Genomic DNA, 16,443 nt, shown 5'->3' on the forward strand with positions numbered 1-16,443 from the left:
TTGAAAAAACCCCAAAGTTCACACTGTTCCCAAATCTGTTCCATGTTTTACTTTCTTCTTAGAGCCACCTAGATGCATGCACACAGACTCAGGGCTAGGCAGGAAGCTTGTGACTTCTCAGGTTCTGCCCAGGAATATGCTTGCCCCAACCATGACCACAATCTCAGGATAGTAGAACCTCAGCTGTTAGGTTCTCACTCACTTGCCCACTGTTAATCAGTCACTTTCACTGACAGTACTGCTGGTCATGGCATTGTCCACTGCTCCAAGTTGAATGAGCTCCTTTTGACAGTGGTAGATAAACTGCTGGTGCTCATGGCCTACACCACTGTGGCAGAACTTTAGTCATCTAGCTGAGAGGTGGGGATGGGAGCAACCCAAGGCCAGAATGCCATAGATGCCCTCTGTTCTTATTCCAAGTTCAGCAATTTTTAAAGTATAAATGCTTCTTAGATTATTGTATGTCTTTGGGCTCTGAAATAGTTCTTTTTATCAATTTTGTCCAGCTTTATAGTTACTTTTTGGTGGGAAGATTTGCTGATTTCCTCATTCAGCCATACCTGGAAATCTCTCAGGATTGTTTTAGTCATGTAAAATTTTACATAAAATTGAGAAACTATAATTATCCATATTGAATGACATCATTGTCACTCAATTTATGTGTGGTTGATGTGGAGGGGTTGATGGAGTTTATACTAGGGGAGGCTAATATCCTCTAAAGACACCCCTTAGCCCCCTCACTACCTGGCACACACACAAATCTCTCTTTGTTGTTTGTAGTTGTCTGTGTTTATATCTATCTCTTCTCAGGTCTTGAAATATCTCAGGGCTAAGAATCAGGTCCCCAAACTTGTCCAGCAATATCTTGGCACAGAGAAGTTTTCTGTAAGTGTTAAATTGATGAATCTACCAACTGTGGAAGGCAGGCCAATACCCATTGGAGGGGTGACCCACTCATTTTACCCCCACAGTATGACTTGTCCCCAACATGACTCAGCTAGACAAGGTGAAAAACAGCCTTAGAGAAGGACTTAGCAAAAATGGATTCTAGTTCTTTCCCTAGAAAGAACTTGGTGTGAGATCCTAGGAAAATTCTTTTCCCTCTCTGGGATTCTTACTCCATCTGATAAAGGAGAGTGTGAGTCTTTAAGGTTCCTCCTACCTCTGATTTTTTGCAAGAAATAATCGTATCATCAAATACCATTTATGTGCCAGACCTTGAGCTGAGCACTATAAATATGCATATGTGTATGTAAATGCATATAGTTCATCCTCATAATCCTGCAAAATAGGATTGATTTTCTCCATTTTACAAAGCAGAGACTGAGACTTAGAGAGGGGAACTCACTGACCTGAGGTCACATAGGAGGGGAGAAGGAAATGGTGTGTGTGCACACCCACTCAAATGGGCGACAGTGGAGGAGACTGTTGCTGGACACTCTGCTCTGTACTATCCAGTCTTTTGTACCGTAAGTCTCTTTGTTCGTGGCCCCACAGTGGTCCTTAAATTCTAGTCCAGGAACGCTTAAGACACAAGTTTAACCATCCTCTAGGCATCCTAAGAGTTTTCTGGCTCCGATGTGAACAGACAGTAACCAGGTAGGGACCAGATAAGAAGATTAAGGGTAAGGACAAAAATGCAATGTCCTCTTCCCCTTCTCCTGCTTTCTGAAGCCTACCTATCTTCAAAAGTCCAGATCAAGTCTTACTCCTCTGGCAGCCCTCCAAGTCTTTAACCTTGTTCCAGAGGATTTGGTGCTATTTTCCAAAGAGCTCTCATGTGGGTGAAGCACTCTGATTAGCTTGAAAGGAGGACAGGGAGGATATCTCTCTCTCAACCCCCACATTGCATTCCTAGTGTTGCTACCTTATCATACTTGGGAAATGGCTTGTTGAACAACTGGTTGAAGAGTATGTGGCTCCGTTGTAGAAAGCCCTGGGTAGGGTGGAAGTAAGCCAGATATAGTGAGTATTTACTATTATTTTTGGTTACCAATTCTTTTCCTGTGCTTGGTAATCTGCTATCTTATGAGGTAGAGCCTACCTGCTACCACAGAAACTGAAAAGGCTACCTACTAACATCTCCAGCCTCCTTTGAAACTAGGACTTGGGCACATGACTAGACTCCACTGATTAGATTAATTTATGCTTTGGAATCAGGAGTTAATGTTTAAGGAAGCAGGGAATGCATGAAATCTAGTGATGGGTGAATGCAGCTGCAGATGCTATATCTGGTTTCCAGAGGCAGTGGAAGTGTACAGTGTTGGTGGTGTGGGCACTGCAAATGGTGGCATCCAGTTTCCAGTGGTGTCACAAGCAGTGTTTCTGCTGGGAAACTTCTGAGGTGGGACTTTGGGCATCATTCCTGGCTATATTGCCTCTGTACCCAATTTTCTATTCCTTCCAGACTCTGTGAACTACCTAATATCTGTTTAGCAAATTCCTTTCTGCTTAAATCAGCCAGAGTTTATTTCTATTGCTAATAGGCAAGATTTGACACATTGGGGATTCTAGTCCTGGCTCTGCCATTGACTTGATTTGTCCTCCAAAGTGAGTCATGCATACTTTCTTGGCTTTGCTTTTATCCTGTTAATAGTGGCATTGCCAAATTGCAAATTCTACCTGACTTACATAAGGTGAGAGGGGATGTGACTGTTATGACATTGGTTACTGTGAAGAATTTGCTACAAGAGGACCATCTTCAGCGCTCATTCCTGTGTTGTGTTGTCATTTTGTGCCATGGCTTCTAAGAAACTCAAGCTTTTTGGCTGCATTGTAATAGCTTTATCTTGTTTGGATCTTCTGGTACAATTGCTACTCCATTATTACTGGGTACTTATTCCTCTGACCTCATTTACAGTGTTTATTATAGCTAAACCATTTGTTTTAATGTAATGACGTACTTGGTGGTCGACCTGGCATCCATTTCACTCCTTATCCAACGTGTAGCAGCCATGAAGTTGGTTGGGATTGACACAACCCTTACATCCAAGGATGGACCCAGATTTGGCTTAAGCCAGTTAGCACAGCCTTATGTCCCAGGACACAATGATTGGTTGTGAGGTGGGCATGTACCCAAATTAGAGTGAGGCTCAGGACTTTTGTTCAATGGTTGCTGATGGCAGTCACACTGTGATCGGGGAGCTAAGCTTAGGATAGAGTGGCTCTGTGGAAGGCAGAATGGAGAGATGGAAAGAAGCTGGATCCTTGGTGACGTCATTAAGCAGCTGGACTGGTTCAGCAGTCACCTGAATCCTACTGTACTACTGAATTCTTTTTCAGTTACACAAGCCAATAAATTCCCTTTACCAAAGCACTTTGAGTTGTATTTTCTGTACCTTGCAACCAAAAGCATCCTAACAAAAAGATCTATGAAATTTTAAGATGTTTGGAGAAAGAGGTGAGGTTAATTAATGAATAAATGTTTTGGGAGGCCCACAGATATCCTAAACTAATGTATGCTCCCCACCAAAGTCTGCTTCTTCTCCTGTGTTTCCCCATCTCAGGAAATGGCTTCAACATTCACCCAGTTGGCCAAGCTAGAAATAAACATGGAAGTCATGCTAGACTTCTTTCTCTCCCTGATACAATCAAATCAGTCATCTTTACTATCTCTGCAATGTACCCTCATCTCTCCAATGCATTGCCACTGCTCTGGTCCAAATATCATGGTCCACATGAATCTCTATGATCTGGCTTCTGCTTCCTTCTCACATCTTCTCATCCTCCTTTCCTGTCTTTGACTTCTCTATTCCTCCTATGCTGAACTGCTCACTACAAAAATTTTGTCAGTTTCATCTACTCCCTTGTAGAAGGTACGCTCTATGAATGCATGGATCATGTCTAGTTGTTCACTTCTGAATTCCCAGCAGGTAGCACAGTGCTTGGTACATACTAGGTGCTCACTAACGTTAGTGGAATCAATGAACGAATAAAAGAATGAATCTTTCAGCCCTTACTCAAGATAATCCCAATGTCTGAAATGCTCTTCCCTGCCACTGTCTCCTCTTTGACTAATTCTTCTTTGTCCTTCTAGACCAGGCCTGGGTATTGCCTTCTCTGGAAAGCCTGCCCTGACTTCAAACAGGGATTACCTGAGCATCTGGGGCTTCCTCAGACCCCTGTGCTCACTTCTGTCCTAGCCTTGGTCATATTGTGTAATCATTGTCTGCTTCAGCATCTGCACCCCCAAGTAGGCCCAGTGTTCCTGGAAGGCAGGGCCTGGGTCACATTATCTGTTTTGTTCTAGGGCCCAGCACAGGGTTGGGCACAGAGGAAGCCTGTGGTGAAAGTTTGTTGAATGAATGAATGAATGAAGGGTGTGCATGTGAGCCAAGCATGGAGCCTTTGTGTTCATTCATTCCCATCCACTAACATCTCAGAAAGGCCCACCCTTCTTTCCCCTCCTCTCCTCTCCCTCAAGTCTGGCTTTACATACCTCCACCCTTTGCCCCAGGCTGTACCGGTTCTACTTGGCCCTGGGAGATAGCTCATATTTCTCATCCACACTCCCTTCTTCCACTTCACTTGCTTTCCCCTGCTATCCACCTTCCTCTCCAGCCAGCACTCTCCTCATACGGAGCACTCTTGTGCCCTCCTGTCTCAGGACTCAGCATGAGACCCCTTCCTCCCCTATTCTCTCCTTTCATCCTCTTTGCCAATGGTAAAGCACTCTGGTTCTGCAAGGCCTGGCATCAAGAGCACCTCAGATTTTTTGTGTTTCTCAGACTCTTTGTGTTTCATCGTCTATTTACCTTACTGTCTGTATGTCCCATTGTTTGTGTATCCCGGTGTCTTTGTGTTCCAATGTCTGAGTATCATAATGTTTGAGTATATCTCAGTGACTGTGTGTCCAACTTTATGTTTCAATTTCTGCGCATCCTAGTGTCTTTATGTCCTAGTGTCTTTGTGTTCCACTGTCTCAGTGTCCCAGTGACTATATGGCCTAGTTTTTCTCTATGCCCAAGTGCCTATGTGTCTTAGGGTCAGTGTCTGTATATTCCAGCATCTATATTTCCTGGTGTGGGTGTTTACCATGTGTAGGTGCCAGTGTCTCTGCACCCCAGTGTCTGTGATGTCCCAATGACTGTATTGGACAGCATTTGTGTGTCTCAACATCTGTGTGTATGTCAGTATCTTTGTTTTCCCAGTTTCAGTATGTCCCAGTAGCTGTGCATCTCTGTGTCTGTGTTTCCTAATGTCTCTGTGTCTCAGGGTTTGGTTATGTTCCAATGACTGTCCCAGTCTGTGTGTTCCAGTATTTGTGTGTCTATTTGTGCATCTATTGACCATGTGTACTTGGGTTTGTGTGTCCCAGTCAATATGTCTCATTGTCTGTATCTTCTAATGCCTATTTCCCAGTGTCAGTACATCCCATTTTCTGTATGTCCCAGTGTTGGGTATTTACCAATGACTGTATGTCCAAATGTCTGTGTGTCTTGGTGTCTCTGTAAGTCCAAGTGTGTGTGTGTGTCTCAGTTTCTGTGTCCCAGTGCCTGTGCATCCTGGTGTCTGTGTGCCCCACTATTTATGCATCCCAATGGCTGTGTTTTCTAGTGTCTGTGTATTACAGAGTCTGTGAATGTCCCAGTGTTGCTGTGTCCTCATGTCTGTGTATCCTGTGTGTATGCACCAGTATCTGTGTTCCCAGTGCCTGTATATCCCAGTGTCTGTGTGACCTAATGTTTATGCACCACTGTCTGTGTGTCTCAGTGTCTGAGTGTCTCAGTGACTGTATATCCCCATGTCTCTGTATATCTAAGTGTCTGTGTGTCTTAAGGGCCATGTGTCTCAATGTCTAAGTACCATAATGTCTGCGTGTCTCAATTTCTCTTCAGCTCTGTAACTGAGTGCACTAGTGTTTGTCTGCCCACAGCATCTGCGTGTCACAGTGGCAACATGTCGGTTATGTATCTAAGTTTCAGTGTTTGTGTACCTCAGTGTCTGTATCCCAGTCTGTGTGCCCTAATGTTTTTGTGGTAGTGTCTGTGTGTGTCTCAATGTCTTTGAAAAGAGTGTTTGTGTGACCCAATGTCAGTGTATCTCCATGTTTGTAAGTTCCAGTGTCTATGTGTCCTACTCTCTGTGTATGTCCCACCGACTATATGTTCCAGCCAGTTTCTGTGTCAATGTCTGTATGTCTTACTGACTGTGTGTGTCAGGTCTTTGTACTCCAGTGTCTGTGTGTCCTAGCATCTTTATGCCCAAGAATCTGTGTATTCTGGTATGTATATGTGGCAGTGTCTTTATGTCCCAGAATCTGTGTTTGTTCCAATGAATGCATATCCCTGTGCCTGTATTTCTTGTTGTGTTTATGTCAAAGTATCTATGTTCTTCAGATTCTGTGTGTCCCAGTGTCTATGTACACACCAGTATGTGTATGGCCCAGTGTTTGTGTGTTCCAGTGTCTGGGTGCCCCATTGACTGTGAGTCACAATGTCTGTGTATTTCTTAGTAATTGTGCCTCTGGGTCTGTGTATATCACAATATCTGTATTTTTCATTATCGGCATGCCCCAGTGTCAGTATGCTGCATTGTGTTTCTCAGCTTCAGTTTCTGTGTACCTCCATCTCTGTATCATAGTGTCTGTGTGTCTCCACGTCTGTGTGTCCCAGTATCTGTATGTCCCAAAGTCTGTGTGTCCCAGATGTGTATCTCCCAATGTTGATTTAACTTCATATCTTTAAGTGGCAGTATCTGTGTCCTAGCATCTGTGTATGTCTTAGTGTCAGTGTTGGTAAGTGTCTGTGTGACCCAGTGTCTTTGTGTTCCAGTGTCTCTATATATCAGTGTCAGTATACCACAGTGTCTGTATTTTAGGGTGTCTTTCTTATGTCCCAATGTCTATGTGTCTCTGGGTCTGTGTATGTTTCAGTGTCTGTATTTCTTAGTGTCAGTGTGTCCCACTGTCTATGCACTCTAGTGGCAGCATGTTGCATTGTGCCTCTAGTTTCAGTAATTCTGTGTGCCTCAGTGCCTGTATCCCTGTGTCTCTATGTACCACTATCATTGGGGGGTGTGGGGGTGTGTGTGTGTGTGTCTATGTCTAACTGTCTGTATGTCCCAGTGTCTGTGTATCAGTGTTTTTTTTTTTTTTTTTTTTGCCTCAGCATCTGTATGTCTCAGTGTCTGGAGTGCCAATGTCTGTGTATCTCAGTGTTTGCGTATGTCCTAGTTTCCATGTTTCTTAGATTCTGCATATCCCATTTCCTGTTTACTCTTGTTTGTATAGGTCCCAGTGTTTGTGTGTTACAGTGCCTGTGTTCCAAAGTAACCATGTTGCCATATGTCTATCTGTTTCAGCATCTTTTTGTGCCTTGGTGCCAGTACCGCAGTTTCTGTGTGCTTATCTCTGCATATCCCAGTGTCTGTGTGCTCCAGTGACTATGTATTTTGGTGTCTGAATATTTTCTGTATGTCCCAGTTTCTAAGTACCCCAGCATTGTGTGTTCCAGTGTCTGTGTGCTACAATGTCTGTGTCAGTCTGTGTGTTTCAGTGTCTGTGTGTCCCAGTGGCTGTTTGTCTCAGTGTCTATGCACCAGTGTCTTTTTTCCCCAGTGTCTGAGTGTCCCAGTGATTGTATCCTCCAGTGTCTCAGTATGTCCAAGTGTCTATGTGTCTCAATGTTTACGTATCCTAGTGTCTATGTACCCCAATGTCTATAAGTTTCATTTTCTCTTTACCTGACTGTGCACCAGTGACTGTGTGTTCTAGTGTCTATGGGTCTTCATGTCTGCACTCAGTGTCTATATGTCACAGTGACTGTGTGTCCTAGTGTCTGTAGACCACAGCCTCTCTGTACTCTAATGCCTGGGTGTCCCAATATCTGTTTATGTCCTAATGACTGCATGTTCCAGAGTCTGTATGTCTTGGTGTTTGTGTATTTCCTAGTATCTGTGTTCCTCAATTTCTATATGTTCCAGTGTTTGTGAACCCTGGTGGCCATTGCATGTTGCATTGTCTCTTAGTTTCAGCTTTTCTGTGTACCTCCATATCTGTATCCCAGTGTCCATGTGTCAGAATGTATGTTTGCCCCAGTGTCTGTATGGCCCAGTTCTGTGTAGTCACACTGTTTGTATATGCCTCAATGACTGTATGTTCCAGTGTGTGTGTCCCACTTTATGTAGGTCCCAGTGCCAGTGTACCTCAACTCAGTGTATGTATATCCCAATGTTTGCTTGTTCTACTGTTTGAGTCCCAGCATCTATGTGTTTCAGTGTTTTTTTATGTCCTTCTGTCTGTGGCCCTTAGTGTCTGTGTGTCCCAGTGCCAGCATGTTGCTGTGTCTTTGAGCTTCAGTTTTGGTATGCTGCAGTCTCCGTACCCCAGTTTCCTGTGTACCAGGTTCTGTGTGTCCCTCTGTCTGTGTATCCCAGTGTCTGTGTGTACCAGTACTGGTGTACCAGTGTCTGGTCCCATTGTTTCTGTGTTCCAGTGTCCCTGTGTGTTCTGACATCTGTTCTGGTGTCTATGTGTGTTAAATATCAGTACATGCCAGTGTCTGTGTGTGTTTTAGTGGATACCTATGTTTCCCAGTGGCTGTATGTGTCTTAATATCTGTATGGCAAGTGTCTGGCTGTGTTCCAGTGTTTACATATTTCAGTTTCCTGAGGTTTATGAGTTCCAATGTCTCTGTTCTGGTGTCTGTGATTTCTATTGTATATTGTTGTCCCATATCTGTAAGTCCTTCGTTCTCTGTAAGTCTGTGAGTCTGTGAGCTTCTGTGTCCCATTCTTTCTGCACCCCTATGTCCTACATCCTATTAGTCTCTGTGTTTCTGTGAGCGCATATCCCTATCTCAGGGTGCCCCTGAGTCTCTGTATTCCCTTGCTCCTGTCTTTGTCTCTGGGTGTCCATGATCTCTGTATTTTAGTGTCTGTGCATCCTTGTTCTTGGATGTGTTTGAGTTTTTATATATGCTGAGGCTCTGTCCTAGTGTCTGTGTCTCTCTGTCTCTATATACCCATTCTATGTCTCAGTGTCTGGGCACCCAATAAGCCTCTGTGTTCAAGTGTTTGTGCATCCCTATTTCTGTGCATTGCGGAGTTTTTGTGTGTTCCTGATTCTTTATATGTCCCTGAATCCTTGTGCATCCCGGAGTCTGCATGTTCCTGAATCTTTACATGTCCTTGAGTCTTTGCATATGATCTAGTGTCTGCATCTCTGTATCTGGATGCCCACGACCCTCTGTACTGGAGTGTCTGTGTGTTCCTGTCTCTGGGCATCCCCTAGTCTTTCGTGTCCCTGAACCTCCATGGTCCAGTATGTGTCCCTGAGTCTCTGTATTCTCGTGTCTAGGTGTTTCTGAGCCTCTGTGTTCCAGTGCCTATGTGTTCATAAATCTACATATGCCTCCTTCAGTGTGCCCTGTGTTAGTGAGTCCCTGAGTCTGTACATCCCTGGAACTTTGCTGTCCATGTCTGTGTTTCTGTTTGTTTTGGTATTTATCCTTTTCTCCATCTATTTTCTCCAGCTTTTGTCAACATCTCTGTATTAGTGTTTCTTTATGTTACTGTGACTGTGTCTTAAGTGGTTCTGTGATTGGATGCCTCTTTTTATCAGTTCCTGGGTACTTTCCTGTGTGTTCCCATGATCATGTTCCTGTTTCTATAAGTATGGGTGTCCTTCTGCATCTGTTTCTCTTTCTGTCTCACTCTGTCCCTGGTTTTGTTTTGATCTGACTCATCACTTCTGTGTCCCTGCCTCTCTGTTTGTGTCTGGTGTCTAGATTCATGTCTTTCGATCTTTGAGCCACTATATCTGTGTCCCTGGGTCTGATTCACTGTCCCCATCCCTTCATTTGTGGCCTTGGTTGCCTGTTTGTGTGTCACTATTTCTGGTGTCCCCAGGTGAATCTTGATTCTATGCCTTTGCATCCCTGCCTCTCTGAATAGAGTTCCTTTTTGCTGTGTTTCTGTCCATTTGTTTATATTCTGTGTGTCTGTTTCTACACATCTAGGTTTCTTTGTTCTTATCTCTATCTTCCCAGATATGTCCTTGTGTTTCTGTCCCTGGGTCTAGCCTGTGTCCATGTGACTGTGTTTGTGGGTTCACAATCCCATGTATACTTATTCTAGGGTCTCTGTCTCTGAATTCCTATGTCTCTGTCACTGTGTCACAATGTCCCCATTGTTGTACCTGGGTCTACACCTTGCCTATTCTATGTCTCTGTTATCTGGCCTGATTTCTATCTCTTTGCTTGTCACTGTTCAGGTGTCCAAGTCTCCTTGTCTTTGTCTCTGGATTTCTGAACATATGAGACTGTGCTCCTGTCTCACGTTTAGTGTGTTCCTCTGCCTATGTTTCTGTGTTTGTCATCAAGTCTGGGTCTCTGTAATATCTCTGTTTCTACATCCCTTGTATGTCTCTGGCCCTGTGTCTGTAAGTCAGCATGTCAGTGTATCTGTGTTTCTACTTCCCTGTCCCCGGTGTCTTGGACTATGGTCCTGACCAGTGAGTGTCTCCCTGGTTACCTGTGTCTCTGTGTCTGCTCTGTGTGTCTTGATCCTTCTGCTCTTGTGTCTGAATCTCTGTGTATATCTATCTCTTAGTTTGTATGTTGTTATGTTTCATGTCTCCACATTAGTCATTGTGTGTCTGTATCTGAGTGACCTTATTTTTGTCTCCTTGCCTCTTTCTGACAGGGACAGTAACTCAAAACCATGGAGACACAGAGGCCCAATAAGAGCATCTGTTTCTTTTTTTCTGGGTCATGTCCCTGATGCTGTCACTCTGGCTCCCTGTTCCCTTCTTTGTATGTCTGTGTGTCCTTATGTCCATGTTTCTGTTTTGTGATCCCTGTGCCTGTGTTTCCATAAGTCTCTGTCCCTCTATTTCCCCATCCAAGTCTGTGTCCTTGTGGCTGCCTTTCTGTGTGTGATCCTATGTCTTGGTTGTGAGTATATACATATATGGCTACTGCTGTGTCATGGGATCCTTTTTTGTTCATTCACTAATTCATTCATCATCCAGCAAATATTTACTAAGCACCTACTATGTGCTTGACACTGGGGATACACAGATGATTCAGAAAAGGTTCTTGTCCTCAAAGGGCTCACAGTCTAGATTAGGGATCCAGACAAGTAAATAGATCATTACTACACAGTATGATAAGTGCTGTGAGCTTGGAAGGGGTGGGGATGAGCTATGGGAACAGAGAGAAGAGGACCAAACAATCTAGGGGAGGGGTCAGAGGAAGTGACAACTAAGACTTGAAGGATGAATTAAATTTGCCTACATGAAGCAAAGGAAGAATGTCCCATGCAGGGAAAAAAGCACATGCAAAGGTCCAGTGATGGGACAGAGCATGATTTGTTAGGGAATCTCTGTGAGCCTTAAACACCATGGGAGCAGGGGAAGGTTGTGAGCAAGACTGGTGACTCAGTCAGGTTTTTGTTTTAAGAAAGTCATTACAGCTGTTGTGGAGACAGATTTGGAGGGAGTAGAATTTGGAGACAGGAAGGACTGTGAAGAGACAGAAGTCTCTAAGACTCTAGGCCCACAGGTCTGCATACCTGTGTGTTTATGTATCCTTGATTATGTGTCCCTTAGCACATATGTGAGTGTATGTGTCCCTTTGTGTGCCTCCGTGTCCCCAGGTCTTTGTCCCTGGCTCACCTCATACCCTGGTCTCTGGATCTAACAAATTCAGGTCTCCTGGCTCTGGACTTCAGGAGCCATTATAGGACATAGGCAAAATAGGAGTGGCCCAGTAGCTGTTCTACATGAGAGCGCTTCACCAGCCAGCAGGAAGCCCACCGGGGCAGCAGCCTTGGTGAATCCTTCAGCAGCCTCTTGCCTAGAAGCACAGGCACATCTGGGCCATGGGGCCTCCGCAGGCATGGCCCCATAGGCCCTGTCACCAGCCAGATAGCCGCGTTCTGGAACTGCCCTGAGGGACAGAGAGATGAAGTGCTGGTCAGGCAGTGGCCTGAACCCCTGCTCAGAGCCCCAAGAGGAGCCTAAAGCAAGAAATACAGAGGGAAATGTGGGAGAGAAGAGGGCAGCAAGGCTCAGAGGAGGGAACAGGCTGGGCATTGTGGGAAATGTGCAGGAGCCATATGGGACAGGAGTGTAGTATGGAAGTAGGGAAGCAAGGTGGATGAGATGGCAGAGGAAGAGGGACAGCCAGGCTTGAAGGAGAAGACACGGCAATTGGAGGGAAAGAGAGGAGAGGAGGGGGAGGCCCGGAGGAGGTAAAAATATCTGCTCAACCCACTATTGCTGCCCAAACTGTTTGGTATGGGCCTCTGCTTCAGGTCTCTGTCAGTGTCTCCTTACCTACAGGCTGGCCTCCTGCAACCTCCCTCCACAGCAGCCTCCAGAGTGACCTTTGTAATACCCAAATCTGGCTATGTCTTTCCTCTGCTTATAACTTTTCATGGCTCCTCGCTGCCTTCAGGATAAAGCCAAATTCCTCACCCTGACATTCAGCTCTGACAACTCCAGCTCCATCTTTTCTGACTTCTGTTCCTTTCCTCCACACATGCTCAGCCTTTCAGGCACAGCGTGGTTGGGTCTCCCTCCTCCGGGAGGTCTTTCTTGAACTCTGAGGCCAAGCAAGATCCCCCACCCTGGATTCCTATAGCTCCCTGGGCTGCTTTCTGTCCGGTATTGATCCCTGCCTGTGGTCACTATTCACGTCTGGGTCTGTCCTCTCCCCAGACCAGGAGCTCCCCTATGGCAGAGCCTGGCTCTGATTTCTCTTCGTGGTTGGGGTATAGGTGCCTTTCACCCTGGCAAGGTCTTTCTTGAGACTGGCCCCTCTCAACCTCAGCCATACTTACCCATCAGTCCACGGGCTGAAGGACTGAGGCCTGAGCCATTGACCACGTAGAACCCCAGGTGGGGTAGTTGCAGGGTGCTGGGGTGTCTGTAGCGGTGCCTGAGGACTAGGAACTCAAGGTAGGGCCCAAGGCGGAGGGTGAGGCGGCCCGAAGCAGCCACATGGAGCTTCAGATGGGGCCTCCGCAGCAGGGCAGGCTGGTCCCAGGACAGGCGCAAGGTACCCTCACCTCGCACAGATATGGAACTGCGGCTGATGATAATAGTGTAGGCCTGGGGTTTGCCTGTGGTGACTGTGATGATCTGGAAGTAGGTGCGGGTCTGGTTCTTGTGGCCTGGCCTTGATGGTGCCCCAAGCAGCTTCCCAGTCACATGCAGCCCTGGAGGGAGGGCAGTGTAGGCCTGGAGCAGGGGCTTTCATGTGGTCATTCACATGGTCACCCACAGCACGGGCAGATGAAGTACTACAGATTTTTGGTTAGAGAGCTTGTTTCTGAGAAAAAATGCTTCTGCCATGGTCCACCCAGCTGCTCCTTCCTGAGCAGTGTATGAAGTGGGGGAATATAGTATGTGTGTACGCACTCACCTCAGTGCAGCTGTTTGCATGCATATAAGTGTGTTTGCCTCTGAGTGTGTATAATGTGGGTGTTTGGTTATATTCATATGAGTATCTCTGGGCATACGGGTACATCTGCTTGTTTGGAGAAAGTGGTATGTTAGAGTGTGTATTTTTTAGTTGTATGTTTATGTGTGCCTCTGGATACATTGGTGTTACATATCTTGGTGCAATAGTGTATATTGTGTGCATCTGGTTGTGTGGTGGTGTGTATTGATATGTATCTGGGGCATTGGTGTGCACACATCTGGATGTGTGTCAGTGTGTGTCTTGATGGGTATTTCCTGTGCATCAGTGTGTTTCATGTGACTAGAGTAGCAGAGTATATGTGCCACCTCTGTGTGTTGAATTCTTGGGAATTGGGATGAATCTGCGGGTATCAGGGCCTGTGTGTCTGAGTGTGTCGATATGCATGTCATTGTGTATATCTGGGCATATATTGTGTATCACTGTTTGTCTGAATGCATACTTGCATTTTTGTGGGTGTGGGGACTGTCAAAATATGTGCATCTTGGTGTGTATTTGTGTGAGTTTACTGTATGCCCGTGTGTGTGTGTGTGTATTTGTGTCTTGGTGTTTGTCCAAGTGTATTTGTGTATATTTTCATGTGTGTTCTTGTGCGTTACTGTGTGTTAGTGAGGCACACTGCTGTGTGTCTGAGGTATTGGTGTACAAATGTCTGGGGGTATTGACATAAGTATATCTGGCTGTGGTGTTGTATAGGGATGGAGTCTTTGGGGTTCTCACCTGCCTTTGGGTCCTCTATGAGCTGTAGCAGGTCCCCTGGGCGCCCGTCTAGTGTGAAGCAGATCCTCTCTTCTGAGCGTGGGATGTGGATCACAAAGTGGGGGTCCCCATCCACTGCAAGGCAGGAGATGCAACTCTAAGGTTATGACCCTGGAAGCAATGGAAGGGAGAAAGGGAAGGGGCCATATCTATTTCCCCAGAGAGAAATCCCAGCCCTAGTCCCAGTGCACAAGCTGTCCTGTACTCATGCAGGAGGGTCATGGGGGTGGCTGGCTTACCTGAGGAGGAGAAGGTGAAGATGCTTGGAGACGTGCCTGCAAAGGAGAGAGGGACTGTGTTGCTGAGGGATTGATCTACCACATTCTTAAGAACTCTGGGACTTCCTCCCAGATAAGGGTCAAATTCCTGAGTTCAGCATTTAAGGCTTTCCTGAAATCTAGCCCCCGATTAGATCTCCAGTCTTTTCTTTATACTCCATCCCAACCAAACTATTCTTATGAGTACCCCACCTTCTCTTGCTAGTAACCATTTGCTCCTGTTTTTCCTGCCACCTAGAATGTTTTCCTTTCCCTTAACTACCAAGGACCAATTTCTAGTTATCTTTCAAGGCCAGCTCAAATACTGTTTTCTCTTGCTCTGTGTCTATGGCAGGTAGAATTCTAAGGTGGCCCCCAAGATTCCTTGGTGTGCACACCCTGTAAAATCCACAGAGCTGTGAATATGATGAGCTATCACTCCCAGAAATGGGTTATGTCATATGGACCTGTTGACCTCAAGAAAGGGAGATTATTCAGGTGGGCCTGGCCTAGTCACATGAGCCCTTTAAATCTGGATCTAGAGGTCAAAGACAGAGAAGTCAAAGAGGTTCGAAGTGTGAGAAGGGCTTGACATGAGGGGGATGCTCCATGGCTGCCTTTGAAGATGGAAGGGGCCATGTGGCAAGGAATGTAGGAGATCTATACCACCTGAGAGTGGCCTCAGGTCACCTCTAGGAGCTGTGAGTGATGCCAACAGCTAACAGGAAACAGGGACCTCAGTCCCCAAAACACAAAGAACTGAATTCTGCCGACAATGTGAATGAGTGTGGAAGAGGACAAGAACGCAGTCTGACAGACACCTTGACTTCTGTCTTGTGAGACCCTGAGCAGGGAATCCAACTAAACTGTGTCTAGAATTCTAACCTACAGAACTGTGAGATAATTAATGGGTGTTCTTTTTTGTTTTTGTTTTTTTTTTTTTTTTTTTGAGACAGAGTCTCACTCTTTCCCCGGACTAGAGTGAGTGCCATGGCGTCAGCCTAGCTCACAGCAACCTCACACTCCTGGGCTCAAGCAATCCTTCTGCCTCAGCCTCCCGAGTAGCTGGGACTACGGGCATGCGCCACCATGCCCGGCTAATTTTTTCTATATATTTTTAGTTGGCCGATTAATTTATTTTCTATTTTTAGTAGAGACAGGGTCTCGCTCTTGCTCAGGCTGGATTCGAACTCCTGAGCTCAAACAATCCGCCCGCCTCAGCCTCCCAGAGTGCTAGGATTACAGGCGTGAGCCACCGCGCCCGGCCAATGGGTGTTTTTTTTTTATTTCAGCATATTATGGAGGTACAGATGTTTAGGTTATGTATGTTGCCCTTGCCCCCCTCCCCGCCAAGTCTGAGTTTCGAGTATGCCCATCCTTCGGGTGGTGCGCATTGCACTCTTTGTGTATGCATATACCCGTCCTCTCCTCCCCCTCCCCCCTGCCCGACATCCAATAATTTTTAAGATGCTAAATTTGTGGTAATTCGTTACACTGCATTAGAAAACTAATATATTGCCCTCCTCTGGGCTCCCACAATGTTAATGAGAATTTGAATAGAATGTAAATAAAGCCTTAGAGGATCTTTGCTAGGGGAGCTTTTTGCTTACCTTTTGCTAGCTCCACAGAACTTCCCTGAGATTCCATGCTGCCTCCAGCTCCTCTCAGGATGTCCTCAGAATCTCCATCCCAATGAGGGCTTCCTGCCAAGCACAAAAGAAATAAAAGGCTGGTACAGTGGCTCATGCATGTAATCCCAGCACTTTGGGAGGCTGAGGCAGGAGGATCACTTTGAGGCCTGGAGTTCAAGACCATCCCAGGTAACATAGCAAGACCCCATTTCTATAAAAATTAGGAAAATTAGCAGGACATAGTGGCACCTGTGTAGTCTCAACGGCTCAGGAGGCTGAGGCAGGAGGATCTCTTGAGCCCAGGAGTTTGAGGTTGCAGTGAGCTAGGATGATGCCACTGCACTCTAGCCTACTCAAAAGAGTGAGACT

General features: G+C 45.8%; 1 protein-coding gene across 1 annotated transcript in view; it reads right to left on the bottom strand.

Moving 5' to 3' along the window:
• Nucleotides 1–11,679: 11,679 nt before the first annotated feature.
• ITIH6 (inter-alpha-trypsin inhibitor heavy chain family, member 6) overlaps nt 11,680–16,443 on the bottom strand; it is a 34,372-nt gene continuing 29,608 nt past the window's right edge. The window contains exons 8-12 of the mRNA XM_012661612.1: nt 16,054–16,146; nt 14,426–14,461; nt 14,148–14,261; nt 12,787–13,164; nt 11,680–11,891 (exon numbers count right to left, since the gene is read on the bottom strand). Coding sequence (XP_012517066.1) covers nt 11,680–11,891; nt 12,787–13,164; nt 14,148–14,261; nt 14,426–14,461; nt 16,054–16,146 — 833 coding nt within the window. The remainder of the gene's footprint in view (nt 11,892–12,786; nt 13,165–14,147; nt 14,262–14,425; nt 14,462–16,053; nt 16,147–16,443) is intronic.

This window comes from Propithecus coquereli, unplaced genomic scaffold (assembly GCF_000956105.1).
Source record: "Propithecus coquereli isolate 6110/MARCELLA unplaced genomic scaffold, Pcoq_1.0 Scaffold728, whole genome shotgun sequence".
Taxonomy (NCBI): domain Eukaryota; kingdom Metazoa; phylum Chordata; class Mammalia; order Primates; family Indriidae; genus Propithecus; species Propithecus coquereli.